The sequence below is a fragment of the Patagioenas fasciata genome, chromosome 22 (genome assembly GCF_037038585.1).
Source record: "Patagioenas fasciata isolate bPatFas1 chromosome 22, bPatFas1.hap1, whole genome shotgun sequence".
NCBI classification, from domain to species: Eukaryota; Metazoa; Chordata; class Aves; order Columbiformes; family Columbidae; genus Patagioenas; species Patagioenas fasciata.
The window spans coordinates 6,503,920-6,530,143 of record NC_092541.1 but is presented as its reverse complement, the minus strand read 5'-3'; the positions used below and the strand labels follow the sequence as shown (position 1 = coordinate 6,530,143).

At 47.4% G+C, this 26,224-nt stretch overlaps 1 protein-coding gene across 1 annotated transcript; it reads left to right on the top strand.

The window, feature by feature from the left end:
* Positions 1 to 13,176: 13,176 nt before the first annotated feature.
* Positions 13,177 to 19,715, top strand: LOC139829615 (epimerase family protein SDR39U1-like). The gene is made up of 6 exons (XM_071818010.1): positions 13,177 to 13,240; positions 14,249 to 14,355; positions 14,689 to 14,771; positions 15,381 to 15,502; positions 16,130 to 16,273; positions 16,489 to 19,715. Exons 1-6 carry the CDS (start codon positions 13,225 to 13,227, stop codon positions 16,902 to 16,904), a joined length of 888 nt encoding a protein of 295 aa, XP_071674111.1. The 5' UTR covers positions 13,177 to 13,224; the 3' UTR covers positions 16,905 to 19,715.
* Positions 19,716 to 26,224: the final 6,509 nt, after the last annotated feature.

Here is a 26,224-nt window from a genome sequence, read left to right as displayed (position 1 = left end):
GATTCGTCGAATTTGCTACCACTACATTTGGTAGCAGAGGATGGTTCGTTAGCAGAGCATAACGCTTCGGATCTACATATGGTAGCAGAAGGATGGATCGTTAGCAAAGCATATCGCTCCGGATCGAAATTACTGCGGTGAGCAGCGTTCATAAAAACGGAGCCAAGCCGGGGTGTGGGATAGTGTGCTTAGTCCGGTATCAAAAGACGGGCACCAGTCGAGCTGGCCACTCGCATCCTACGTTAAGACCGCGCTGATAAGATAATGGATATTGAAACAGCCGCGGCACTGCTGACGACTATTCTCTCTAAGAGAGGTATTGAATCGTCACAGGAAAAGCTAATCACATTGATTTTTTTAGCTCAGAAGTGGGGACACTTTGGGGAAGTTCCACTTTTGTTTTCCCCAACGGAATGGAGATCAGTGGGGGACACTATGTGGGACAAAACTATCAGAGGGGAAGAAGAGAAAGAAATTAAAGCTGTGAGAGAATTGTGGAAAACCGTATTAGAATCATTAGAAATTATGAAATCGGAACAACGTGCCGCCCTAAGAGCCGCGGAGGCGCTTGTCCCAGAACAAACCTGGACTGATAAAACTTGTCGTCCAAAAGAAAAGAGGGGCCTGTGGGCTACTCTGTGGGGTCTGCCTGCCGTTCGGGGTGGTCGCGGGGTCCCGGCTCAGCCAATACTTTCACAATCCGATCTGCAACGCGGATTAGAAACTGCGCGGCTCGTAAACAAAGAACCGGAAGTTTCCCCCTCCGAGTCTCTGGGGCAATGTGCCAAGAAGGCGGAAGTGCAACTAGTCGACTGTCCGGATGTGGGAGGCCCTGAGTGCCGCCCTCCTCCTACCGCTCCGCCTCTGCCCTGCCCCGAGCCGGACGCCCCCCCTCCCTCCGAGAAAAGCGCCGGACCGGCCGCGGCGCAGCCGCCGGGGCCGGGGCCGCCTCAGACTTTGCCTCCGCAAGCACCCGCGGAAGTTTTTTGTGAGCCTCCTCCTACATCATTGGGCTCACCCCAAGCTGTAGAGCAGTTACTGCAAGTCATTACCAACAAGCTTGAATAACTTAACTTAAGAGTGTCAAATGTAGAGAAAAATAAGGAACAAATTGAGTTTCAAAAACCAGCTTGCCCTTCACAAACAATGCAATCAAAAGTACCTATAGACTCTACTGACCAGCCGCAGCCCCGACGTAGCAGATGGTCAGGGGTCATCAAAGATGCCATTCTAGAAGGTGATTGGTCTCCAGCAAAATTAGCCCTACCGGTAATTCAAAATATGAACACTCAGACAGCGGTATGGGAACCACACGATTGGAAAATTTTGCAACAAGCAAAACAAACAACCACAAACTATGGTATACGTTCAGCAGCTACCGGACACAAAGAACATCTCCGAACCTGTATCCCAATCAGCGACCAACTGTGAACCAGGCTTCTTTCACCTCAACAAGCCAAGCACCGCAGGAAGCCTCGGAGTTGATGTGGAGACAGCAGTAGATATAACATTGACCAATACTGCAATTCACAGAATACCAACTAATGCTAAAGGACCTTTATTTCGACAAGATAGTCTCATTGGAGGCCTATTGATTGGCCGTTCTTCTGCTAGTATCAAAGGTCTTATAGTAATACCAGGTATAATTGATGCAGATTTCACAGGAACTGTTCAAATTCTGGCCTACACTCTGCATCCGCCAATTTTTATTCCTTCTGGGAGTAGAATAGCTCAGGTAGTAGCACTGGAAAACTGCCTACCAATGCTTCCAGGAGTTCCTCCAGCATCCTCAACACAAAGGCATGATAAAGGATTTGGATCGACGGGTCCTGCAGTTTGCTTCACCTCATCAATGACTCAGCGTCCCATGTTACGTGTGCAACTATTTCAATCTGATTCTATTGTTGTTGTAGAGGTAAATGCAATGCTTGATACTGGAGCTGATGTCTCCATCATTAGTCAATTCAAATGGCCACGAAATTGGAAACTTCAAAAATCAATCTCTTCCACTGTAGCTGGAGTAGGGGGTCAAACTACTCCAAATATAAGTGTTGATCCCATTTCGATTAGTTTCCCTGAAGGTCAATGTGTTACCCTTAGGGTGTATGTAATGGAATTGCCAAGCAGCCTTGAGGCGCTTATTGGCCGTGACGTCTTGGGGCAACTTGGTGCTGTGTTAACTACTTCACCTTTTCCTTAGTGGTCACTGGAAAGCAGTTGCCCAACCCTCCATTGACCTGGTTAACAGATAGCCCAGTTTGGGTTGACCAGTGGCCATTAACAGAAGAGCGACTGCAAAAGGCACGTGAATTAGTAGAAGAGCAATTAGTTGCAGGCCATATCAAGCCTTCTACTAGTCCATGGAATACCCCAGTTTTTGTAATACCAAAAAAGAGTGGAAAGTGGCGATTATTACATGACTTGCGAAAGGTAAATGATCAAATGCAAGCCATGGGTGCTTTACAACCTGGATTACCATCACCTGTAATGTTACCAGAAAATTGGCATATTCTAATTATAGATTTAAAGGATTGTTTCTTTACCATTCCTTTACATGAGCAAGATACACAGCGTTTTGCATTTACACTGCCTTCAGTAAACAAAGCGGAACCAGCTAAAAGGTATGAGTGGGTAGTGCTACCGCAAGGTATGAAAAATTCTCCTACACTGTGCCAAATGTATGTTGCATGGGCACTTCAACCTATTCGTGCATCATGGAAACAAACAATTATTTATCATTATATGGATGATATTCTATTCTGTCAACACGCTGAGTTCACAGAAAGTTCCATAGTCCAAATTACAATCAAACTCAAAGAAAAGGGGTTGGTTATAGCTCCAGAGAAAGTTCAAAAGTCTGCACCTTGGAAATACCTTGGTTGGTCCATTTGTGATGCACAGATTCGTCCACAAAAAATTGAATTACATACTGATTTACAAACATTAAATGATGTCCAAAAATTGTTAGGGGACATACAATGGATTAGAAATTGCGTAGGCATTACTAACAATGATATAGCACCTCTTACTTCACTTCTAAAAGGAGGTGATCCAGCTAAGAAAATAAGCTTAGAGTCCGTGCATCTCAAATGTCTTTCTGATATTACACAAAAAGTACAGACAAATTGGTCTAGCCGAAGACTTTCTGATCGACCAATTTCCCTCCTTATTAGCAATCTAGAACATCCGTGTGCAATCATCTGCCAGTGGCAAAACAAAAACGGGGAATTCCCCATAGATGTTGCTACAGATTCTTCCTTTTGTGCCACTGTCAGATTGAAAACAGAAAATGATTTACGATTATTAGAGTGGATTTTTCTCAGTGTCCAACCAAAATTCAGTATTCAAACGAGACCAGAAGCAATTGGAGAATTGATTCGAAAAGGAAGATCTCGAATATTAGAAATTAGCGGTCAGGAACCAGATGATATCAGTATTCCGATAAATGGAGCCGATTTAGAATGGTGGCTGAGACATTCGATGCCTATACAGAATGCATTATTAGGATTTATAGGCAAGGTACATTCACGACAACCAAAAGGTAAACTATGGCAATTCCTTAGAACAAATCAGTGGTTAGAGAGAAGCAAAGTAAAAGCAAAACCTGTTGAAGGCCTTACAGTATATACAGATGCAGGAAAACGAAGACACCAGGCAGCATGTGTCTGGCAAGAGAATAGTCAATGGAAACAGCATTTAATTGAAGGTTCAAAAGAGGATTCATTGCAGACTTTAGAGCTCACGGCAGTAATATGGGCCTTAAATAATTGGCTGAAATCTGCTTTAAATGTTGTCACAGATTCTTTGTATGTAGCAGGTGTAATACCCAGAATGGAAAATGCCCTGTTAAGACAATCGAATAATCCTCGATTAGGAAAATTGTTTGTACAATTGAGAGCTATTTTAAATCAAAGAAAAGAACCCTGTTGTGTGATTCACATCCGCAGTCATCAATGGAATCTTGGTCTAGGTGAAGGAAATCAAATTGCAGATAGTTTAGTAAGTTCAGTACAGCACATGCCTCCAACAGATAAATTCCAACAAGCGAGACAAAGTCATGAGAGCTTTCATCAAAATGCCAGAGGTCTCCAAAGACAATTTGATTTAACTTTAAATGAAGCAAGAAGTATTGTACAGGCATGTCCTCAGTGTGGAAGCCAGATGTTAGGTATAGGAATCGGTGTCAATCCTCGAGGTTTAAAAGCCTTAGAAGTATGGCAAATGGATGTGACACATGTGCCAGAATTTGGAAGACTTAAATATGTGCATGTCACAATTGATACTTTTTCAAAAATGATATGGGCTACTGCTTTACCAGGGGAAAAAGCACTACATGTATGTAAACATCTTACAGCTTGTTTTGCTGTAATGGGTGTCCCAGAAAAGATTAAGACAGACAATGGCCCTGCCTATGTTAGCCAGAAAGTTAGAACTTTTCTAATGAAATGGGGAGTGAAACACGTTACAGGTATTCCTCATTCCCCAACAGGCCAAGGAATCATCGAGAGAGCACATCAAATGATTAAAGGGTATTTGAGCAAACAGAAGCAGGAAGAGTTAGATTGTCAACAGCGTTTAGCAAAGGTGTTGTTTACCTTGAATTATTTATGTCTAACTGGAGATCATGAGAAGCCTCCTGTGATCATTCATCATTATCAGATCAGACTAGGAAGGAAAAACACTTTACCGGAATTCATGGTGAGGTATCGTGATCCCACCACTGGATTGTGGAAGGGACCAGTACCTGTTATTTTTAATGGTAGAGGGTATATGTGTCTCTCCACAGATCAAGGTCCATTGTGGGTTCCAAGCCGAGCAGTAAAGCCGGAGTTGAAACAAACTCAACCAAGTCAACTCCCTGCAGCAGAACCCTCGGAGGTCACAGAGTGAGGTGTAACCTTTGCATTGATTTAGCTGTGACATGTATGCGTACTATAGTTATATAAGTAGATCTTTAAACACCACTACCTCTTGAGTAAGTTTATCAACACCCAGCACATCGTTTGTTATAAGTTGAGTATCTTTAAACCAAAGTTCTTGGAATTTGTTTAATCAATCCATTGTGATATTTAAACGGCAATGGAATACCTCAGGTTTATTGCAAAGTGCACTGTTTATGTTGATTGTTGTTGTTATTTATATGTTATGTATAAGTTGTTTTTTATCACATATCAAAGAAGGATTAGTACACACAGCTAATCAATCCTGGCTTGTCCAAAAAGAAAAAAAAAGGAGGAATTGTGGAGAGTCTCTGGCTGTGTGCTGTGAACAAGCCAGGGCTTGATGCGGCTGTGCTACACGGAAGGATTTCCCTGAGACACCAGAGACAAAAGGAAAGTAAACAGAAGCCGCTCTGCCCTCAACCCAGGCTGCAGGAGGGGCGTTGCCGCTGCGCATGAACAGTCTGTGAACAGTGCCCTGCAGCCAATCACCATAGTGGGGGGGATGAGTGACTGTGAGTGTAACCAATTGTAGCCTGCGCTTGCCGCATGGCCTTTTGGTAGAGAGTATATAAGGCTTGGAAAAACGTGGTCTCGGGGACATTGATATTCAGTGTTGTTTAAGAGTTCATTAAAGAGTACGGATGGTAAATTCACATTGAATTAGACTCCTTACTCTCGCCCGGCCCGCCCGTTCGATCAAAGAGCTTATGCCGGCGTCTGGATTCGTCGAATTTGCTACCACCACAGTTAACGTCCTACTCAAAAGAAGTAAGATCTCTTTAAAATAAATGAAAGAATAAAATGAACCAAAGTTACATCTTTCTCTGTTCTGATATAAAAGGAATCCATACTATGAACTCAAATGAAGATAACAATATTCCCATGCATACAGAACCATCCTAAACTGATGGAGAAAATACCAGAGGAATATCGCTCTGTGATGAGCACGTACCATAGGTATTTCTATGAACATTTTATACTGGCCACTATCATAACTTCAGTGCCCACTACTCTTCCAAAGGATCTCAACTAGTAGAAAACATATGTAAATTTTCTATTTAAAGACATTGGGATGGAATGCAGCTCCACTTTCAGATATCTATGTTCAGGTACAATGGTGGTCTGTGCATCTGAAGATTAGTATTTTCTAGCAAGCTATTTGCCTCAAGCCTCATCCAGAGGTCCTTTCTAGTTAGCACTTCATTAGGCAGTTAAAAAACATTAAATGGTATGCACATTTCATGCTATTTGATCCAGGCACCAGAAACAGTCCTGGTGCTAATTTAATAATACAGATAGAGCCTGTAGACACGAATCTTAAACGCTACTTTAGTCAAAAGTATGAGTTTGGTATTTTCAGAAATCAAATTTTTGGCTGATCCTCAGCCAAATACTAAGGTGTTTGGTCTAAGCTGAATGTCCTGTTCCACTCAGCGGGATGAGGGCAAGGTTAACTTTTAAATAGTCTGTGCAGTAACTGGGAGTAAAAACAATTACTCAAGAAGTTCAGTTAAATCACGAATTTACTGAAAGCTCAGCGGAACTACAATGAATAGTGACTCGGCAAAAGCTGTATCATAAAATTTAACAAGATTTCAACAACAAAACTCACAGCAACTCACCCTTTTGAGTGCAGAATAAAGTCAGAAACAGAGAGAGAGAAGAAAACAAGAGATTGATATCGGAAGAGAAGTAAGATTTTACTGATCTGAAGGTTGGTCGATCCAACAAGGCTCTCTGTAGTTCCCAGACTGGTGGGCAAGAGGCAACACAACACAAGCAACTAGGTCCTGAGTGGGAAGCTGATTTTGGTTTGGTTTTGGTTTGGTTTGGTTTGTGGTTTTTTAGTTCATTTGCAATTCCCCCTTGCTAGTCGTGATCAATGAATGACCCTGCTTTTGTGCAAAAATGGTTAATGCCTTTATCTCAAAGGTTGGTGCCTTTGTTTTGCAAACAATAGGTAGACCTCAAGGAAGAGATACTGTCCTGCCTCCGCAGCACCCACTTCTTCCTCCCTGCCAGAAGCCGCAGAACCAATTGTTTAAGGCATAACAAGGTGCATACTATGTCCATCACACTGAACAGTGTTTAACAGTATCTAATCCATTTCAAATCATAGTGCTGTGAAGGAGAAGGATGTTGATGAGGATGTAGGTTATTAACTAGGAAATATATATATATATATATATAAATGTCAGAAGGGCAGTTAAAACTCACAAGGGGGCTTTGTGCACCTAAATGATGGATATTACATGATGATATTACAATTATATGCACCAGGGAGATTTCTCTAAAAGGGAGTCAAATATCAAAGAAACTTCATGGATTATGCCACTAAGACTCAGAAGGCCTTCACCTCTTGATCTATCAGCAGTCTGCTTGCCAAAGGCAGGTTCCTCCTATGTAGTCATGAAACAGCTCTTGTATCTGTAGTTATCTAAATGACATATGAATTTTCTTTCTCATAGCAGGTATAGTGCTGTGTTTTGGATTTAGTATGAGAAGAATGTTGATAACACACCGATGTTTTGGTTGTTACTGGACAGTCAAGGCTTGAAACATAACCCATGCCCCACACAACCACCTGGAATACTATCCTGGGCCTTGAAAATCAAGTCCTATGCTGACATGGCACCTCATTTCTGAAAAAATCTGATGGTCACTTATTTCAAAGAACATGAAACTGAGTGAGTATATAATATCCTTTATCATGCACCAGCTTCCAGGACAACTGAACAATGGAGTGTTGAAAACTACACTGAGAGCAATGGGTGGTGCGACATTCAAACATTGAGATACACGTTTTACAAAAGCTACCTGGCTAGTCAACACTAAGGGATCTTCCAATTGAGCTGGCCCTGCCTAATTAAAGCTTCCACATATCGTAGAAGGAGATATAGTCCCTGTAGTGCACATGAAGAATATGTTAGGGAAGGAATTCTGGTTTACTCCAGCCTTGGGCAAAGGCAAACCCATCCGTGGGACTGGTTTTGCTCAAGGACCTGGGTGCACTTGGTGAGTAATGCAGAAGGATGGGGAAGTCTAATGTGTAACTCAAGGGGATTTGATTTGGGGTAGAGAATAGCCAATGATTTGAATTATATTATGTTAATTGCTATATAATACTGTATGTCATCACTACTATGGTCGCTACCCTGTTTCCCCAAAAATAAGGCCTACCCTGAAAATAAGCCCTAGCATGATTTTCAGTTTTTTTGAGGATGCTTGAAATATAAGCCCTACTCCAGAAATAACCCCTTGTTACAGTTCATTTTAAAAGTCAATTTAAAAAGTGTCCAGGCAGCTACACATGTAAAAAAAAAAAAAACTTATTTTGGAGCAAAAATTAATATAAGAACCTATCTTGCTTTTGGGGAAACAGCGTATATGCCATATCAACAGTATTATAGTAAGAACCATCCAGATTAATGAAGAATGATCTTTGACAAAACCAAGCAAAGTGCAGTAATGATGGAACTAGAACTGGCTTCAGCAACTAGCGTCCAGCAACCTCCTTGAGATCAACATCTTCAATCCACAGACCGTGGCCATGGACCGCACCGGACACACCAGCTACCAACTCTGGACGCAGCAGTGACCTGGCCTGAGCTGGCTTTGATGCCCAGTAAGATGCCATCTCTCCTGTCCTGAGTAAACGCCATAATAGATGGAGCCAAAGTCATGGACTAAATGAACTCAATGGACATTTTGTGGACATTTTATAGTCATTTCATGGGTGTAGTTCACAGACTAAGGGAAAGATAGCTCTGTATTATATCAAAGGATGGGAAAGGTAGTGGTGGGTAATGAGAATGTATTGGGTAGTGTAAGACCTGAAGATGATATAAATGGTATGGAATAAAGATGGAATGTCCTGGTTTTGACTGGGATAGAGTTAATTTTCTTTCTAGTAGATGTGTCTTGGATTTAGTATGAGAAGAATGTTGAAAACAAAGTGATGTTTTGGTTGTTGCCAGATAGTCAAGGACTTTTCAGCTTCTCATGCCTAGCCAGGTACACAAAAAGCTAGGAGGAAGCAAAGTCAGGACACCTGACCCAAGCTGGCCAAAGGGATATTCTTTATACCATATGACATCATGCTCACTGTATAAACTGGAGTTGGCTGAGGGGCAAACGCCACTGCTCAGGAGTGAGTGGGCTACTAGGCTGTGGGTGGTGAGCAACTGCATTGTGTATCACTTGTTTTTTTTATTATCTTTATTATCCTAATCGTCATCATCTCTTCCATCTCTTCCTCTTTCTTCTAGTAAAAAATAAGAATCTTGTCTTCCCTTAGTCTCCCAGGGTCAAGATATACCCTTTTCCTTCCTCTCACATAGGTGGCCCAGTGAAGGGATGGATGACAAGCCTCTGCAGTCAACTGCATAAGGCATTTTCCATGTATCCTGCTCAGTTTCTCTGGTGTATGTTGGAGTAAAGGAGCACTGCCTCTGCTTACCATTTATTATATTTATTTGTTGTTATTACTATCCTGTCTTAGTAGGGTCTTTAACAACTGGGCACTTGAAGGAGTCCTTTTCAGTTAAAAGCAGAGACAGAATTCACCAAGACCTTCCTGAAAGTTCTATCCATGGGAAATACAGAAACAGCATTTCAATAAATACTTATATGTTTTAGTTTATTCCTTTCTAAGTGGAAGTGTTCTCTTCACCCAGCAAGCAAAACAACACACAAAAAGAAACAATCCAGTAAGTGTTCAGATTATTGAGAAATCGGACTCTAAGGGACAGAAGACAAAGGAAGAGTGGAAGGGAAAGAAAAACTCTGTAGGTGGGAGCATGTGGACTGAATAATCATTTGGTTCACTTGTCATGCATTTGAGATACGTATTGACATGCAGTTAGCGGGAGGACTCACCAGTCTGAGTGGTTTGCAATGTGAACATCCTCAGCTGAGACTGAGATCTTGTTTTGATATCTAGAATAAGAAATTGGTAGCACTTGAGGGTCATTCATTGAATTCTACAATGGCTTCTACAAAAGATCAGATAATTCATGCTCAGTAACATACCTGTTTCTCTCCTGTGACAAGGGGTGCAGGAGAAGACAGAGAAAAAAGGAGGAGGGCAGAAGAGAAAATAGCTGAACTTCAGTGGTTTTCATGGAAAGACAAATCAACAACAGTTACAAGCAACAGGTGGGGATTTTTAAGGGTGGCTGTATCTACCATTTCTCTACATGACAAACAGCACACAAATGTTCCACTGCTTTGTTTTTCCAAGAACGGAACAATAACTTTGGGGGTTTATTGGTAACTGCAGAACTAGTGCAAGGATCTTTCTGTACTTGTATATCTGCTACTCTTTAGCTACTCCCTGGGTGTACATCAGTGTCTGAGACTGTGCCTCTACTGAAGGTCTTTGATTCATTCAGCTTTCTGTTTGAAACATTTGGTATGTTTGGTATGTTTAAGTGGGCAGTCAAATTATCACCTAGTTTTTTAAGTTAACAAAAGTAATCTCACATCAGTTTTACCTCTCATTTGAGATAGAAAGCAGAACTCCAACATGAACTCAACTTTATTCTCTTAACTTTTGTTCTTCATCAGGCACCTGCCATGGAAAATTGGTGCATGGTGACTGGGTCCACACTGATGGGATTCAAAATCGCTGGAACTGCAGATCTTTCTTTCATGGTCTTCCTACTGCTGTGTGTCACCAGGCTCTTGGGAAGGAATGCCATGTCTGTTATCACTCACATAAACCTTATCTATTACCAAACAACAATGTATTATTAATATTTCCTCAAGAACCTCTCTATCTGGGACCTCTGTCACCACTCCGCCACTGTCATTTCTTGGACTGTTTCTTTGCTGACAGGCAGGTCATTTCCTCGGGTGGTTGTTTAGCCCAGCTGTTGTTGTTTCCTCTTTTTGTCACCAGAGAGTACTTCCTCACAGCGACCACAGCTTATGACTACTTCACAGAATCACAGAATTGACTGGGTTGGAAAAGACCTCAGAGATCATCAAGTCCAACTCTTGGTCCAACTCCAGTCCATTGACCAGATCATGGTACTAAGTGCTGTGTCCAATCTCAGTTTAAAAACCTCCAGAGCCGGTGAGTCCAGCACCTCCCTGGGCAGCCATTCCAATGCTGACCACTCTCTCTGCACAGAATTGCTTTCTAATCTCCAGCCTCAATTTCCCCTGGCAGAGTTGAAGCCCCTGCCCCCTTGTCCTATTGCTGACTGCCTGGGAGAAGAGCCCAATCCCCCCTGGCTAGAACTGCCCTTCAGGTCGTTCTAGAGAGTGCTGAGCTCACCTCTAAGCCTCCTCTTCTCCAGACTGAACAAGCCCAGCTCCCTCAGCCTCTCCCCATAGGGCTTGTGCTCAAGTCCCTTCCCCAGTCTTGTTGCTCTTCTCTGGACCCACTCCAGCACTTCAATCTCTTTCCTGAACTGAGGGGCCCAGAAATGAACACAACACTCCAGGTGTGGCCTCCCCAATGCAGAGTACAGGGGAAGGATCACTGCCCTTGTCCTGCTGACCACGCTATTTTTGATACAGGACAGGACACCATTGGCCTTCTTGGCCACCTGGGCACACTGTTGGCTCCTGTTGAGCTTCCTGTCCATTAGTCCCCCCAGGTCCCTTTCTGCCTGACTGCTCTCCAGCCACCCCGTGCCAGCCTGGAGCGCTGCAGGGGTTGTTGTGGCCAAAGTGCAGGACCCAGCACTTGGCCTTGTTGAACTTCATCCCATTGGAATCGGCCCATTTTCCCAGTCTATCCAGATCCCTCTGCAGAGCCCTCCTGCCTTCCAGCAGGTCCACACTCCCTCCCAGCTAGATGTCATCAGCAAATTTGCTGATAGTCTCAATCTCCTCATCTAAATCATCAATGAAGACGTCAAACAGGACTGGACCCAACACTGACCCTGGGGACACCACTAGTGGCTGGCTGTCAGCTGGATGCAGCCCCATTCACCAGCACTCTCTGGGCCTGGCCCTCCAGCCAGTTCTTAACCCAGCAGAGTGCACTTGTCCAAGCCATGGGCTACCAGCTTTTGCCATTGGTAACACACTGCTCCACCTAACCAAGATGTCAAAAAGATGCCATCAGGTTCCACTGGCATCCTACACCTGTGGCTATGCCAACAGCATTCTGCAGACTACAGCTCTGTATGGGCAGCTAAATGAACTGTTTCTTCCGTTGTGCTGCAGTTGTTACGATTGCTACCCTTTGAAGGTAATTTAATCGTGACATTTACCTCATACACCTTATCTCCACTACTCTAAAGTGTGAGAAAGGTCTGAGTAAAATGGGCAGCAAGTCAGGAAAGATGCATCAGCTAGGGCTCGACTATCTCAGTGTGGGTAATTATAATACAGACATCCCTATCTGTAACTGTTTAAAATGACCTTTATATACAGAGACTTACTGCAGGATACACTTTCAGGTTCTTTATCTCTTTTATGCTGATAAATATCGCATGGGCGGGTGTCAAGAGGATGGACCAGACTCTTCAGTGGTGCCCAATGACAGCATGAGACGCAGACTGAAGCACAGGAGGTTCCATCTGAACACGAGGAGAAACTTCTTCACTTTGCGGTGCCAGAGCCTGGCCCAGGCTGCCCAGAGGGGTGTGGAGTCTCCTTCTCTGAGACATTCAAACCCCCTGGACCCACCTGCGTGATCTGCTCTGGTGAACATGTTTTAGCAGGTGGGTTGGATGGTCTCCAGAGGTCCCTTCAACCCTGACAGCTCTGTGATCCTGTGAAGGGAGGCTCAGGGTCAGCAAGAACAATTCCAGCCTAATTCCCAACTGCAAAATTTTTCATTTTCAGTTAGAAATATTAAAAAGTGCTTCACTGGCATTTATTTCAGCTCTTTTAATTAACCGATTGACTGACCAACTTAATGAACTTCTCCAAGTTGCCCTTTCAGCATTGCATGACGCAGCCAACCGACGGCTCACGCAGCGTTTACACTACAAGTTTCCCACCCCGGCCTCTTCCTGCGCTCACCCAGTGGGTTCTGGCTCCACTGAGCAGCTCCTCAGGCTTTGTTTGCTCCCCTGCTGCGTCGGCTTCCAGCTGGTTTTCCAGCGTTTTCCAGCCGCCGGACGCGCCCGCCCCGCCCCCCCGCGCCCGCCCCGCCCCCCCCGCGCCCGCCCCCCCCGCGCCCGCCCCGCCCCCCTGCGCCCCCTCCTCCCGCCCCGCCCGCTCCGCCCCCTGCACGCTGGGTGGGGGGGGGCGCTGTGGGGCCAGGAACGCGCGTGCGCAGTGGGTGCTGCCTGGCGCGTGCGCAGCGGGTCCGGCGATGCGGGTGCTGGTGGGTGAGTGCGGGCCCGGCGGGGCCGGGGTGCGCGGTCTCCGGTCAGGCCGCTGCCGGGACCCGGGTGGGCGCGGGAGGGGCGGAGGGAGTTGGTCCTAAGGGGCGGCCGCAGGGCGGCTCCGTGCTGCGGCTGTGAGGGGGACGCAGTGCTGGAACGGGGGGTGCAGGAGTGAGGGTGCTGCGGTTGGAGCCGCCCCCGTCCAGACTCCCCCGGGTAGGGGAGTAGCACATAACCCCGAATGCCAGTCGTACCCTGGCTGCATCCCCAGCCCGCGGGCAGCAGGTTTGGGGGGATTCCCCCCTCTGCCCTGCTCTGTGAGCCCCCCCTGCAGTGCTGGTCCAGCTCTGGGCCCTCAGCACAGGACACACACGGAGCTGCTGGAGAGGGGCCAGGGGAGCCCCAGGAATGACCCGAGGCTGGAACAGCTCTGCTGGGGACAGGTGAGAGAGCTGGGGTGTTCAGCTGGAGAAGAGAAGCTCCGGGGGACCTTATTGCAGCCTTTCAGTGCTTGAAAGGGGCCCATGAGAAAGATGGGGACAGACTTTTGTGCAGGGCCTGTTGTGATAGGACAAGGACTGATGGTTTTAAACTCAAAGAGGGGAGATTCAGGCTGGACACGAGGAACAAATTTTTTATAGTGAGAGCCTGGCCCGAGTTGCCCAGAGAGGTGGTGAATACCCCATCCCTGGAGACATCCCAGGCCAGGCTGGACGGGGCTCTGAGCAACCTGAGCTGGTTGGTGAAGATGTTCCTGCCCATGGCAGAAGTGGGATTGGGTGAGATTTGAAGGTCCATTCCAACCCAAACTGTTCTATGATCTATGGTGCATGGCGCCCAGACCTGGGGAATGGAGACCCTCAGAGCTGGGTGCTGTGTGGGGCAGCCGGGCACTGGGGACCGGTCGTGTCAGGGCCCAGAGTAATGTGTCCCAGAAAGCTGGCTGTGGTAATGGGGACACCTGTGTGGGCCTTGGGATGCCAAATATGTAATGTCCTGTCTTTCTCCTAGGTGGTGGGACTGGCTTTGTGGGCAGAGCCCTGACACAGTTGCTGCGGAGCCGTGGGCATGAAGTGACCCATGTCTCTCGACAAGGGGGCAAGGATCGGATCAGCTGGGTATGAGATGAAAGCAGTCACAGGAGGGTGAAACTGTCAGGGCTGAGGAACAAACCTGCTTGCTCTGGCCAGCAATGGCGTACATAGAATCTGCAGTGGTGAATCTGGCTCCTGTGGATGTACTCTTGGGCTCTTGGGTGTTCCATGGGTCATAGTCGTTGGGATGGGTACTGCTGGTTCCAAGGAGCCAGACCTTCTCCATTCATGCTTGTGCTCCAAGTGTTGTGAAGAAGGACCTGGCTGGAGTTGTTAGGACCCTGCCCTGCTTGGTTGTTGGGAAGGCTCGAGCAGAGGGGAGGCTGAGTGTGTGATGTCTCTGTTACCCCTGCCCAGGAAGAGCTGTCCCACTCTGGACTGCCCCTGTGCGATGCCGTGGTGAACTTGGCTGGTGAAAATGTCCTCAACCCTTTCCGCAGGTAACTTGATCTGTCATAGTGCTATTGGGACAAAGTGAGGGCAAGACAATTCAGTGTTATCAGAGAATGTGAAGGGGATCTGGGGAGGAAGCACTTGGGTTACCTGACTGTTGACATCTTGATCCTTGAGTATCCAAAATATTTCTGTGGGCCTGATAAGTTCTGGGAGACCTTTGGAATACAGGTTCCCTTCTGGATCGACAGTTGGAATACAGGCAAAGTAGTTCCACGTTTCCAAAATGACACTGGATGCCTACATTTAGATAATGTAAAATCAGAACCAAAGTTTGACTTATATGAGGGTGTTTTTGGAAATGCATCCACGAGAGTTCACTGTACCCAGCTTGGGATTCCAGCTCCTCTGCTACCTTTGTCCTCAGGCAATCCAAAACCCACAGCCTTTTGTGGGAAGTGGAGAGCCACCATCTCCCAAAGTCCCCATGCATTTAGGTACTAAGATCACATGTCCTCCCCCTGCTCTGGGGTTGGGAGGAATTCACATGACCTCTCCTGTGCTTGTGAGTGGGTGTCCGCTGGGCCTCCGCTTGGTGCTGTTCTTTCCTTGGGTGTCCTTGTGGGCAGCATAATCACTGGCTCTCCCTTTCCCAGGTGGGATGATGCCTTCTGCAGGGAAGTCATCAGCAGCCGCGTTGAGACCACCAAGACCTTGGCCAAAGCCATTGCTGATGCTGAACAGCCACCCCATGCTTGGGTCCTCGTCACCGGCGTAGGTATTGGTTGGGCCCAGTCAAGGCATGGCTCACGCTGACCTGGAGAGGTAACCTCCAGACAGAAACACGCTTCTGGGGGGACACGTGTCTTGCCTTGAAATGGCAGGCAAACCTTGATCAGCTTTTTATTACTGCTGCAGACGAATTTGGGTCCCTATGCTTTCTCTTGGTTTCACTAGGACAGGACTTTTTCACCATTTTTCTGTGAAAGCCTTTAAGCATCCTGTAGAACTAGTTTGTCTAAACAGGGCCTCAGCTGAATCCCCCTACATTTCTCCAACTTTGTATTTCTGCTTTCTCCAGTCTTTAATGCTGCCACAGTTTAGCATCTGTGATGCCCAGTTTTAGAGCAAGCACCTTTCTATGCAGCCAGCTCAGTGTGTTGCCTGCCGGTTCTCAGGGCTGCCAGCTCAACCTGAGTATTAGTGCATCCTGCTGAACTTGCAGAGCACATTGGTAGTTGAGCATTGCCATCAAAGGGACCCTGTGCTGTTCATATGAGGATGTCTTTGATGGAGTGATCAAGTTCTGGGCTCCTGGAGACAGGGAAGAGGGTCTGTTTTGGGGCGGGTGTGTGGCTGGTGTCATGATTCAACCCTGACTCCCTTTCTGCTGTTATACCCACAGGCTATTACCGCCCTAGCCCCACAGCTGAGTATACTGAGGACAGTCCTGGGGGGGATTTCGACTTCTTCTCACGCCTGGTGAGCTCCTGGGAGGCGGCAGCTCTCGTCCCTGGGAGCCCAGCTCGTGGTGTTGTGGTGAGATCTGGTGAGAAGGAGCATCCTACCTGTTCAGGGTGGCTCTGCTTTCGTGCTGAGGGAAGAGGAGGGAGAAGGACGTTGGGTCTTGTGCCTCTTCATAATGGGTGTGCTGTTCCAGTCCACCCCTCTAAGGATTGTCTCCTGGTTGTGGGTCTGGGTGTGAAGGGGACTTTTGTCCTTTGGAGAGGGGGTAGTCCTTATCTCACTCTGTTTTCCTCACAGGGGTAGTGCTGGGTCGAGATGGTGGTGCGATCTCTCAAATGCTCTGGCCTTTCCGTCTGGGACTGGGTGGCCCCTTAGGCTCTGGGCTCCAGCCCTTCCCATGGATCCACATTCGGGACCTGGCTGGGATCGTGTGTCATGCCCTGAAGAGTGAGTGCCTGCAAGGCGTCCTCAACGGTGTCTCCCCATCCTCCGCCACCACCTCCAACAGCACCTTTGCTCAGGAGCTCGCTGCAGCCCTGGGGCGCCCAGCCCTGCTGCCAGTGCCTGCTTGGGCCGTGCGGGCTGTCTTTGGGGCAGAGCGGGCCATCATGTTGTTGGAGGGCCAGAAAGTGGTGCCAAAACGCACCTTGGAGAGTGGCTACCATTTCATCTTCCCTGAGCTGTCTGGAGCTCTGAAGGACATTGTGGCTTGAAGACTCCTCAGTTGGGCTGGGTTAGGCCCTGTTTTTGTGAGTTTGCTGGCTTACATCCCTTCCCCTGTGAGAAAGAGGGTAGCCCTGCCCCTTCTTGACAGTTCCTCGTCCACATACAGAACATACAGAGAGGGTGAGCAATCTTTTCACCATCTGTCTCCCTTTGTGCATCCTCAGTGTCACCCTTTACTGCAGGGCGACAATAAACTGTGGTAGATGGTCTCTGTTAGCCCCCCACCCTCCCCACTAGGAAAGCTTATAGGAGGAAAAGGGAGAGAGATTTGCAAGCTGGAAAAGTTAAAAATGCTTTACTAATGCTGCTAATAAATAGAGAAAATATACAAAATATACAAAACCAATCTTGAATTTCCTGGGGTAGCGCAGCATTGCAGGCAGGACTGGCGCCGCTCCAGTGGCTGCAGGGGAGGTACCCAGAAATCCTGGGCTGGACTCCGCAGCAAACCGGAACTGGATTCAGGGATCCGGGATCTGGAACGAGGCCTCGGATCGCAGGCATGGCAGGCAGGATCCTCTTCAGATGCCAGACGTGGTCAAAGAGACCGAGATCCTTGTGATCTCCCACTTTTATAGTGTGTATGACATGTGTGGGATGGAATACTTAGTTGATCAATTTTAGTCACCTATTCTGTCCGCCCCTATTTGTAAATATGTCCCTCTTACTTATGGGATGTGCAAAATTTATCAGTAACCTTGGCTGCCACAGCAATAAGTATAAACCTGGGGCTCTTCTGCATACCATTGCTGCCGTTATCAGCTCCAGAGCGAACAGTGTCTGAAAAACATGCAACCAAATTCAGACAAGTGCAGTTACTTAAAAGAACTTAGCTGAAAGGAAAATTCACTAAAAGAGAACTGGTCTTGTTTTAAACAGAGCCAGGACACTCAGTTTGGCAGTCATCCCTCCTATTGCCATCTGCAGTCTCCACATTACTGGCTTTTGGGGAAGGGCACAAGCTCCTCTAAGGGTTAATTGTGACTGCTGAATCTGCTATCTTCCCTTTTCTACAGCATGCATATGAGCTGCTTGCAGAGCAGCTGGGGGTGTAGTGTCTCTTCCCCTGAGAGACAGGGGTGGCAGCAGCAGGAAAGAGGCGTTCAGGTGTTGTCATTCTCTTCCATGTTACTCGAAGTCCCTCTTCGTGTTTTTACCCATGTCTTTCCCTCGTGGTCACATACACGCCTAGTTATACTCTTGTGCTTTGCCTTTCCTGGTCTCATAGGAAATGGAGTTGTGGTTGTGGGAGAAGATTCATCTTGAGGGGGTGCAAAAGGTGCTGGATACAGATGACCTGGAGACTTTGCCATCTCCTTTCTTTGTGGCTCTGTGCTGGCACCAAGTTGCTGTGTCAGAAGCTCCAGCTGAGTCTAGGCCCAGGCATCACACCCCTCCAGGATTGCATAAACCTGACGCTGTGGCAGGGAAGAAAGAGAACACTGCTTTGCACACCTATAGGGACAGAGGTGGTGGGACTGCTGGCCGCTGGACTGCTTTTGAGGCCTTTGATGTTGACCACATCTGAGATTGTGGTGGGGACAAACCGGGTGGTACATCTTGGTGTGAGGCAGTGCGAGGCACTGCTTTACTCTAAAGGGAGGAGTTACCTTCATTGTAGTTGTCTGATCCCAGAGTCATTTTCCCTTGTTCATCCCATGAGGTGGTACTTGTGTTCAGGCGGTTCCCACTGATTAAGCAGTGAGAATATCCAGGCTGCCTGGACTGCCCTGGGCAGCATTACCTCTTCTCTTGTGGAGAACATTGCAATTTTGTTATCTCATACTGTAAGGAAATGTATCCACATGCTTCCCATGACTCATTTTCACATGTCGAAGTGGGTTGCAGAGTGTGAAATGTACAGAGAAGTTCTTTATAGCAGAACATTTGGAGAAATATTCCTAGTGCAATGTAATTTTGGGCTAGAAAAATATATTAAAGACCACTTCAGACAATTAAAAAGACCTGCTCCATTCCTGAAATAAGAAACCATCTAGAACACGTATTTCTGGCTTATGGCAGGCTGATGTAGTCACAGTAGCAGAAGGGTCAATCTTGGTGGGGTCTAGACTCCCCACTCAACTGCCTGTTCAGTCCAGACTGGAGACACAATGGCAACCTGCTGACTTTCCGGGCAGGAAAATTAGAGTGAGAATGTCCAGCTGAAGTTGTAGATAATCCTTGCAGTCAGTGTGAGCATAGCTAGGTGAGCTGGGACTTTGGGAATAGCTATGAAAGAACATCCCCTGTGCTAAGTGTGGCTTGCCTGGATTGTGTCTGTGCTGTCTGTAAGTTATGTGCATGTTTCTTCCTCTTCCCATGTGCCTCAGTTTCCTGGCCTTGAGAGCAAGCCGACCTACTCTGAGAGAGCATGAAAGAGAGAGACCTATTAAAAGATTTAATAAGACAGGACAGACTGGTGGTCAAGTGTAGAACTCAGCCAGACCAGCACTGACTGATCCAGGTTTACTCCCAAGTAGCCTTTTTTATACACCTTTTCTTCCTACCTCCCTCTTTGTTGCTCCCAGCTCCCTGTCCCCTGCACATTCCCTCAAGAGCTTGCATGGTCCCACCAGCTCCATCGAACAACCTGGACACTCAGGTTTGCAATCCTTACCAATTGCAAAGTCCTGGTTGCCTGTAGGTCCTTGAGAGCTCAGTGGTTAGTGTGACTGATAATGTTTGTTTCTGGTTGTTCTCTTTGTTTGTGCTAATTGGTCAGTTTTTATGACTCTCTGTGTTTATCTCCCTCTCTTATCTTGCCAACTGTAAAAATAAATGTTCTCAGATTTGCTTCACCATTGTTACCAATTAACGTGATTTATCAGGTTTGTTCTCATCGCAACCACCTTGATCATATGTCAAGTTTCTCACTGTATGTTCTTGTTTATGGCTCCTTTGGCCAGATATCCCTAAAAGAGAAGGCGTGTTCCCTCTGTGTACCCTGACACTCCCTCACTGACCAGCAATATCAGAAGAAGCTGCCCCACTCCTCACCCCCATGGAGCCTGAATGGGCCCCCTGGGGGCAAGAGCCTGACTCCTCTGGGCATTAACTGTGGAGGGGGATGTGCGCAAGGGCCACCCCCTTACTGACCGTCTCATCAGAGGCAACAGGCATGAACATATTGAGGCACTTAACATCAGTAACACCTATGTAACAGTTCCTATAGGCAACTCCAATTGTTTGGCTTTGATAGCTGCATCTCTGCAGGTCATGGGGTGTGTGCGGCCAGGTGGGTCCTGCAGTTTCGGTCTTATTGCAGCAGATCTGAGTGGTCAGCACTGATTACCTCCTGTGGGATTAGCTCAGTGTTGCAAGACAATATCAAAGACAGCTAGGCTTAATTCTCAGGTCGGAAACCATGGTAGTTCTGCACCCTTTGTAACGCTACTCCTCATCACACATTGTTCCACAAACTGTAAGAAATTGCAGCCCAGACAGCACTAGCGACCTGAGTGCTGTGAGCTCACTCAACCAGGGAGCAATGGTATTCACCTGGCAGAAAGCCATGGCTACTGCAAGGTTGACACCCACCATTAGTTGTCCAGACCAAGATCGTATGGGAAGACTTTGCCACCCAGGTGCCAGGCTGCAGGATGACCATGAGCCAGCACTGATTGGGCCCTTGTGGCCAGGAAGCCAATGGTACCTGGGGTGGGTTAGAAGGGGGTGGTCAGTAGGTCAGAGAGGTTCTCCTGCCCCTCTGCTCTGCCCTGGGGAGACCACACCTGGAATATTGTGTCCAGTTGTGGCCCCTCAGTTCCAGAAGGACAGGGAACTGCTGGAGAGAGCCCAGCGCAGCCACCAAGATGCTGAAGGGAGTGGAGCATCTCCCGTGTGAGGAAAGGCTGAGGGAGCTGGGGCTCTGGAGCTGGAGAAGAGGAGACTGAGGGGGGACTCATTCCTGGGGATCAATATGGAAAGGGTGAGTGTCAGGAGGCCAGGCTCTTCTCGGTGACAACCAGTGACAGGACAAGGGGCAATGGGTGCAAACTGGAACACAGGAGGTTCCACTTAAATTTGAGAAGAAACTTGTTCCCGGTGAGGGTGTCAGAGCCTGGCCCAGGCTGCCCAGGGAGGTTGTGGAGTCTCCTTCTCTGCAGACATTCAAACCCGCCTGGACCCCTTCCTGTGGAACCTCAGCTGGGTGTTCCTGCTCCATGGGGGGATTGCACTGGATGAGCTTTCCAGGGCCCTTCCAGTCTCTGACATTTTGTGATTCTGTGTGACTTCCACAACTGGAGCACTGCATTGGATGGCTATAAACTCTTCAGAAAAGGTAGGCAAGGAAGGAGAGGAGGTGGGTTAGCCATGTATGTCAGGGAGTGTTTTGATTGTCTGGAGCTTGATGAGGGTGATGATAGGATTGTTTATGGAGAAGAATCAGGGGGAAAGTCAACAAGGTGGATATCCTGGTGGGGGTCTGTAACAGACCACCCAAACAGGATGAGGAAGCAGATGAAATACTCTGCAAGCAGCTGGAAGAAGTCGCTCGATTGCCAGCCCTTGTTCTTGTGGGGGACTTCAACTTACCAGATGTCTGCTGGAAATACAACACAGCAGAGAGGAAGCAGTCTGGGAGGCTCCTGGCGTGTATGGAAGACAATTCCTGACACAGCTGGTCAGTGAGCCAGCTAGGGGAGGTGCCCACTGGATCTGTTGTTTGTGGGTAATGTGACAATCAGAGGTTGCCTTGGGCACAGTGATAATGAAATGATTCAATTTACTGTCTTTGGAGAAGTCAGAAGGGTGGTCAGCAGAACTGCTACCTTGGATTTCCAAAGGGCAGACTTTGTCCTGTTTAGGAGGGTGGTTGGCAGAGTCCCTTGGGAGGCAGTCCTGGAGGACAAAGGAGTCCAGGAGGGCTGGTCCCTCTTCAAGAAGGTGATCTTAGAGGTGCAGGAGCTGCTGTCCCCTTGTGTGAAAGATGAACCAGCAGGGAAGAAGGCCGACCTGGCTGAACAGGGAACTTCAGCTGGAACTTGGGAGTAAAAGGAGAATTTATAACCTTTGGAAGAAGGGGCAGGCTACTCAAGAGGACTGCAAGGATGTTGTAGGTTATGCAAGGAGAAAATTAGAAGGGCTGAAGGCCAACTAGAGCTGAATCTGGGTACTGCTGTAAAAGGCAACATAAGATCTTTCCATGGACAGATGAGTAACAGAAGGAGGGATAAAAAGAATCTTCCCCTTATGGTGGATGCAGGGTCAAACATAGTGACAGTGGATGAGGGAAAGGCTGAGGTACTAAATGCCTTCTTTGCCTCAGTCTTCAATAGTAAGAGAAGTTGTGCTCCAAGTACCCAGCTCACTGAGCCAGAAGACAGGGATGGGGAGCAGAATGAAGCCCCAATAATCCAAGGGGAGATGGTTAGCAGGCTGCTACACCACTTAGACACCCACAAGTCTGTGGGGCCAGATGGGATCCATCCAAGGGTGCTGAGGGAGTTGGCATGGGTGCTCACCAGGCCACTTTCCATCATTTATCAGCAGTGCTGGCTAACCAGGGAGGTCCCAGTTGACTGGAAGTTGGCAAACGTGACATCATTCTACAAAAAGGGCTGAAAGGAGGATCTGGGGAACTGCAGGCATGTCAGTCTGACCTCAGTGCCAGGGAAGGTCATGGAACAGATCATCCTGAGTGCCACCATGTGACAGAGGACAACCAAGCAATCAGGCAGGTCCTACTTGACCAACCTCATATCATTCTATGACAAGGTGACCTGCTTAGTGGATGAGGGAAAGGCTGTGGATGTTGGACACTGTTTCCCACGGCATTCTCCTGGAGAAACTGGCTGCTCGTGGCTTGGATGGGTGTACTCTATACTGGGTAAAAAAACTGGTTGGATGGCCGGGCCCAAAGAGTTGTTGTGCATGGAGTAAAGTGCAGTTGGAGGACAGTCACAGGTTTTGTTCCCCAGGGCTCAGTGTTGGGGCCAGTTCTGCTTAATCTCTTTATCAACGATCTGGACGAGGGGATCGATGGCACCCTCAGTAAGCTTGGAGATGACATCAAGTTGGGTGGGAGTGTTGATCTGCTGGAGGGTAGGAAGACTCTACAGAGGGATCTGGACCAGCTGGATCGATGGGCTGAGGCCAGTTGTCTGAGGTTCAACAAGGCCAAGTGCTGGGTCCTGCACTTGGGTCATAACAACCCCATGAATGCTACAGGCCCAGGAAAGAGCATCTGGAAACTGCTCAGTGGAAAAGGACCCAGGGGTGTTGGCTGACAGCGGCTGAACATGAGCCAGCTGGTGGCCACCAACATCCTGGCTTGTAGCCGCACTAGTGTGTCCAGCTGGACCAGGGCAGTGACCATCCCCCTGTACTCGGTGCTGGTAGGGCCACACCTGAAACCCTGGGGTCAGTTTTGAGCCCCTCACTACGAGAAAGGGCTTGAGGTGCTGAAGCGAGTTCAGAGAAGGGCGACAGAGCTGTTGAAGGGCTGGAGCTCAAGTGTGATGGGAGCAGCTGAGAGACCTGGGGGGTTCAGCTGGAGAACAGGAGCTGAGGGGAGACTTTCTTGCTCTTTACAACTCTGTGAAAGGAGGTTGTAGCATGGAGGGTGTTGGTCTCTTCTCCCAAGTAGCAAGTGATAGGACAAGAGGAAATGGCCTCAGGCTGCACCAGGGGAGGTTTAGGTTGGATATGAGGAAACATTTCTTCACAGAAAGCGTTGCTAGGATTTCAAGAGGCTGCCCGGGGAAGTGGTTGAATCACCATCCTTGGAGGTGTTTAAAAGGTATGTACATGTGGTGCTTAGGGACATTTTTTAGTGTCAGCGTTAGGTTGGCATTTGGCCTCAATGATCTTGGGGGTCTTTTCCAACAAAAATGATTCTATGATCATCTAGCGCACACTTGTGGGAAATACTCATTATGAGCCTGAGTGGGTGTTCAGGGAAGGTCCGTGTTTGAGGTGTTCCTTTGTCCACACTGCTTCCTAGGGTTTTCCCTACATTGTGGATAAGCACAATTATGTCCCTGCTGATTTCATTCCCATTACTTTTTACAGGGAGATCGAGATGGTGAAGGAAAGCACCCAGGTAGGGGGTCCATAGAAATCCAGGAGTGGACAAGTGGCTCAAAAAGGTGATGCAACCAAACTCTAACACACCTTTGCCCAGGTTGGGATGGATTGTGTCTGGAAATGCTGATGACAAATGTAATTAGGGGAGGTTCCTGCACTGAACACTGTGAATCAAGAGTGTGAGGACCTTCCCTGTGATGGTGCCTGGGAACGAAGACTCGGGTCTGGGTGTCACCTGTTCTGCCCTGTTTGTTCTCCCTGAAACCCCATCTCACAGGAAGGCCAACAGAAAGTGCAGCTTTTTCACTCTTCCTTCCATAGATGGAGCTCTGGGCCTGGAGAAGCTGAATGCCATTTCCAGGTGTTATGGAAATAGTGTCCTGGGGGGTGTCTGCCTTGGGATTTCAGGAAGACAGCACCGTGTGTCCCTGTGGAGGATGAAAGCTCTGAGCTGGTGCACTGTTTCAACACCCCAGGTGATGGCTGTGATTCTGCTCCTGCCTAAATGGAAATGATGAGAGATCTACTTCCATTACTAAATTACATTACTAAATGGATGTGATGAAAGCTTTACTTGCAAAACAAGTGTTTTGCATGACATTGCAGAATGGGAGTTCCCGACACAGCCTGGACTTTTGGGGTAAAGCAAAGAGGTCAGCAAGTGGGGTGCAGCAGGAGTCCCTCATTGCGAGCCACTGCTATTGTGCCTGCTGTTGACACCTCTGAACACTCATCTTTTCCAGTGTGCACAGCACTGCTGTCAAGGGAGAAACCATAGAATCATAGAATCATTTAGGTTGGGAAAGACCCTTAAGATCACTGGGTCCACTCTACCCAGTAAACCATGTCCCTAGGCGCCATCTTTCTGGAGGCCAGTGGCCCATTTTGCCAAAATGCAATTCGGGAAGGGCAACCACTGGAGAATGTGTTGGCTCCTTCCCACTCCACCTCCATCCAAACATGCTGGAGGCTCTGAACTAGAGGTTTCCTCTTGAGTATGAAACAGGTTCAGCCCAACTAGAAGAAGACTTAAGCAGTGAGAATTCATCTGTAGTGTAAGACCCCAGCTGGCAGCAACACTGATATCCCTGCATGGTAGGTGAATTTAAGCTGTACTTTCTGGCCATGTTTAGCTCTGCTGGTCTGTAGCACAAGGCACGTGTTGAGCTCAGAGCCTGAAGGCACTTGGCTTCACACTGCTCCCAAGGAGGGTGTTGGCTGCTTGTCCAGCTTGTAGCTTGGTCTTGGATGAATGATTTCCTTGTTACGGCCATAAACTGATTCCTGATTTCACAACATTCCTTCTGTGGTCCCAGGTTTATTGATAATTTCTTTTGTGATTTTACTCCAGTGATAAAACTCTCCTGCTGTGACACCAGCCTGACTCAAATGCTGGTGCTCACCCTCTCATCAGTGTGTGCACTGCCCTCTTTCCTATCAGCTCTGGTGTCCTACATGTGTATCGTCACCACTGTCCTGAGGATGTCTTCTGCCACTGGGATGCAAAAGGCTTTTTTTACCTCATTGTAACGACATTTTTTAATAGAAGCTTAATAATTGTTTCTGTCCTGACAAAAACTAAGACTCTAAGAGCACTAAATAAAATCTTCTCCGTTTTGTACACTGTTGTGACTGCACTGCTTAACCCCCTCATCTACAGTCTGAGAAACAGGTGAAGGATGCTCTGAGACAAGTGGTCAAGAAATGTGAATACTGCCTAAAGGTTAGAAAGTTTTAGCCATTTTCTTCCCCTGGCAGACAATGACAAAACTTATGATATTTGAAGGAAGATTCTCCTAATATAATTTTTAGCCCTCAGATCCTCTTACTCACCCTAGACTTTTCACTATCAATAATCTGACCTACTGCCTGAGTGAAGATAAGACATTTTTCTCCGGAAAAGTGTCATCTGTCTTTGCCGGTTGTATCAGTTGCCGGAGTGACTGGTTCAGCTTTCAGTGTCTAACTAGTGATTCCTCAAACCAGTTGATTGCAATCCCACTCCTCTGAAGAGTGGTCTGTCTCTCTTCAAGAGAGTTTTTAAAGGCAGTTGATTCTTAGATGAATAATTTACATTTAAAGAGTGATTTTATTAGGGAGCTAAAGGTAGGTCAGAGGAATGGATCTAATTCAGGGGGAGCACTTTAATCTCTGTTTTAGAGAAACTATACCAGTCTGACTATAGTTGTCACAGTGAATGTGAATGCTACACGATTGCATAGCTGTAAGTTTCCATATTTAAAAAAATAAATGACACACTAGTAACTCCTAATTGATT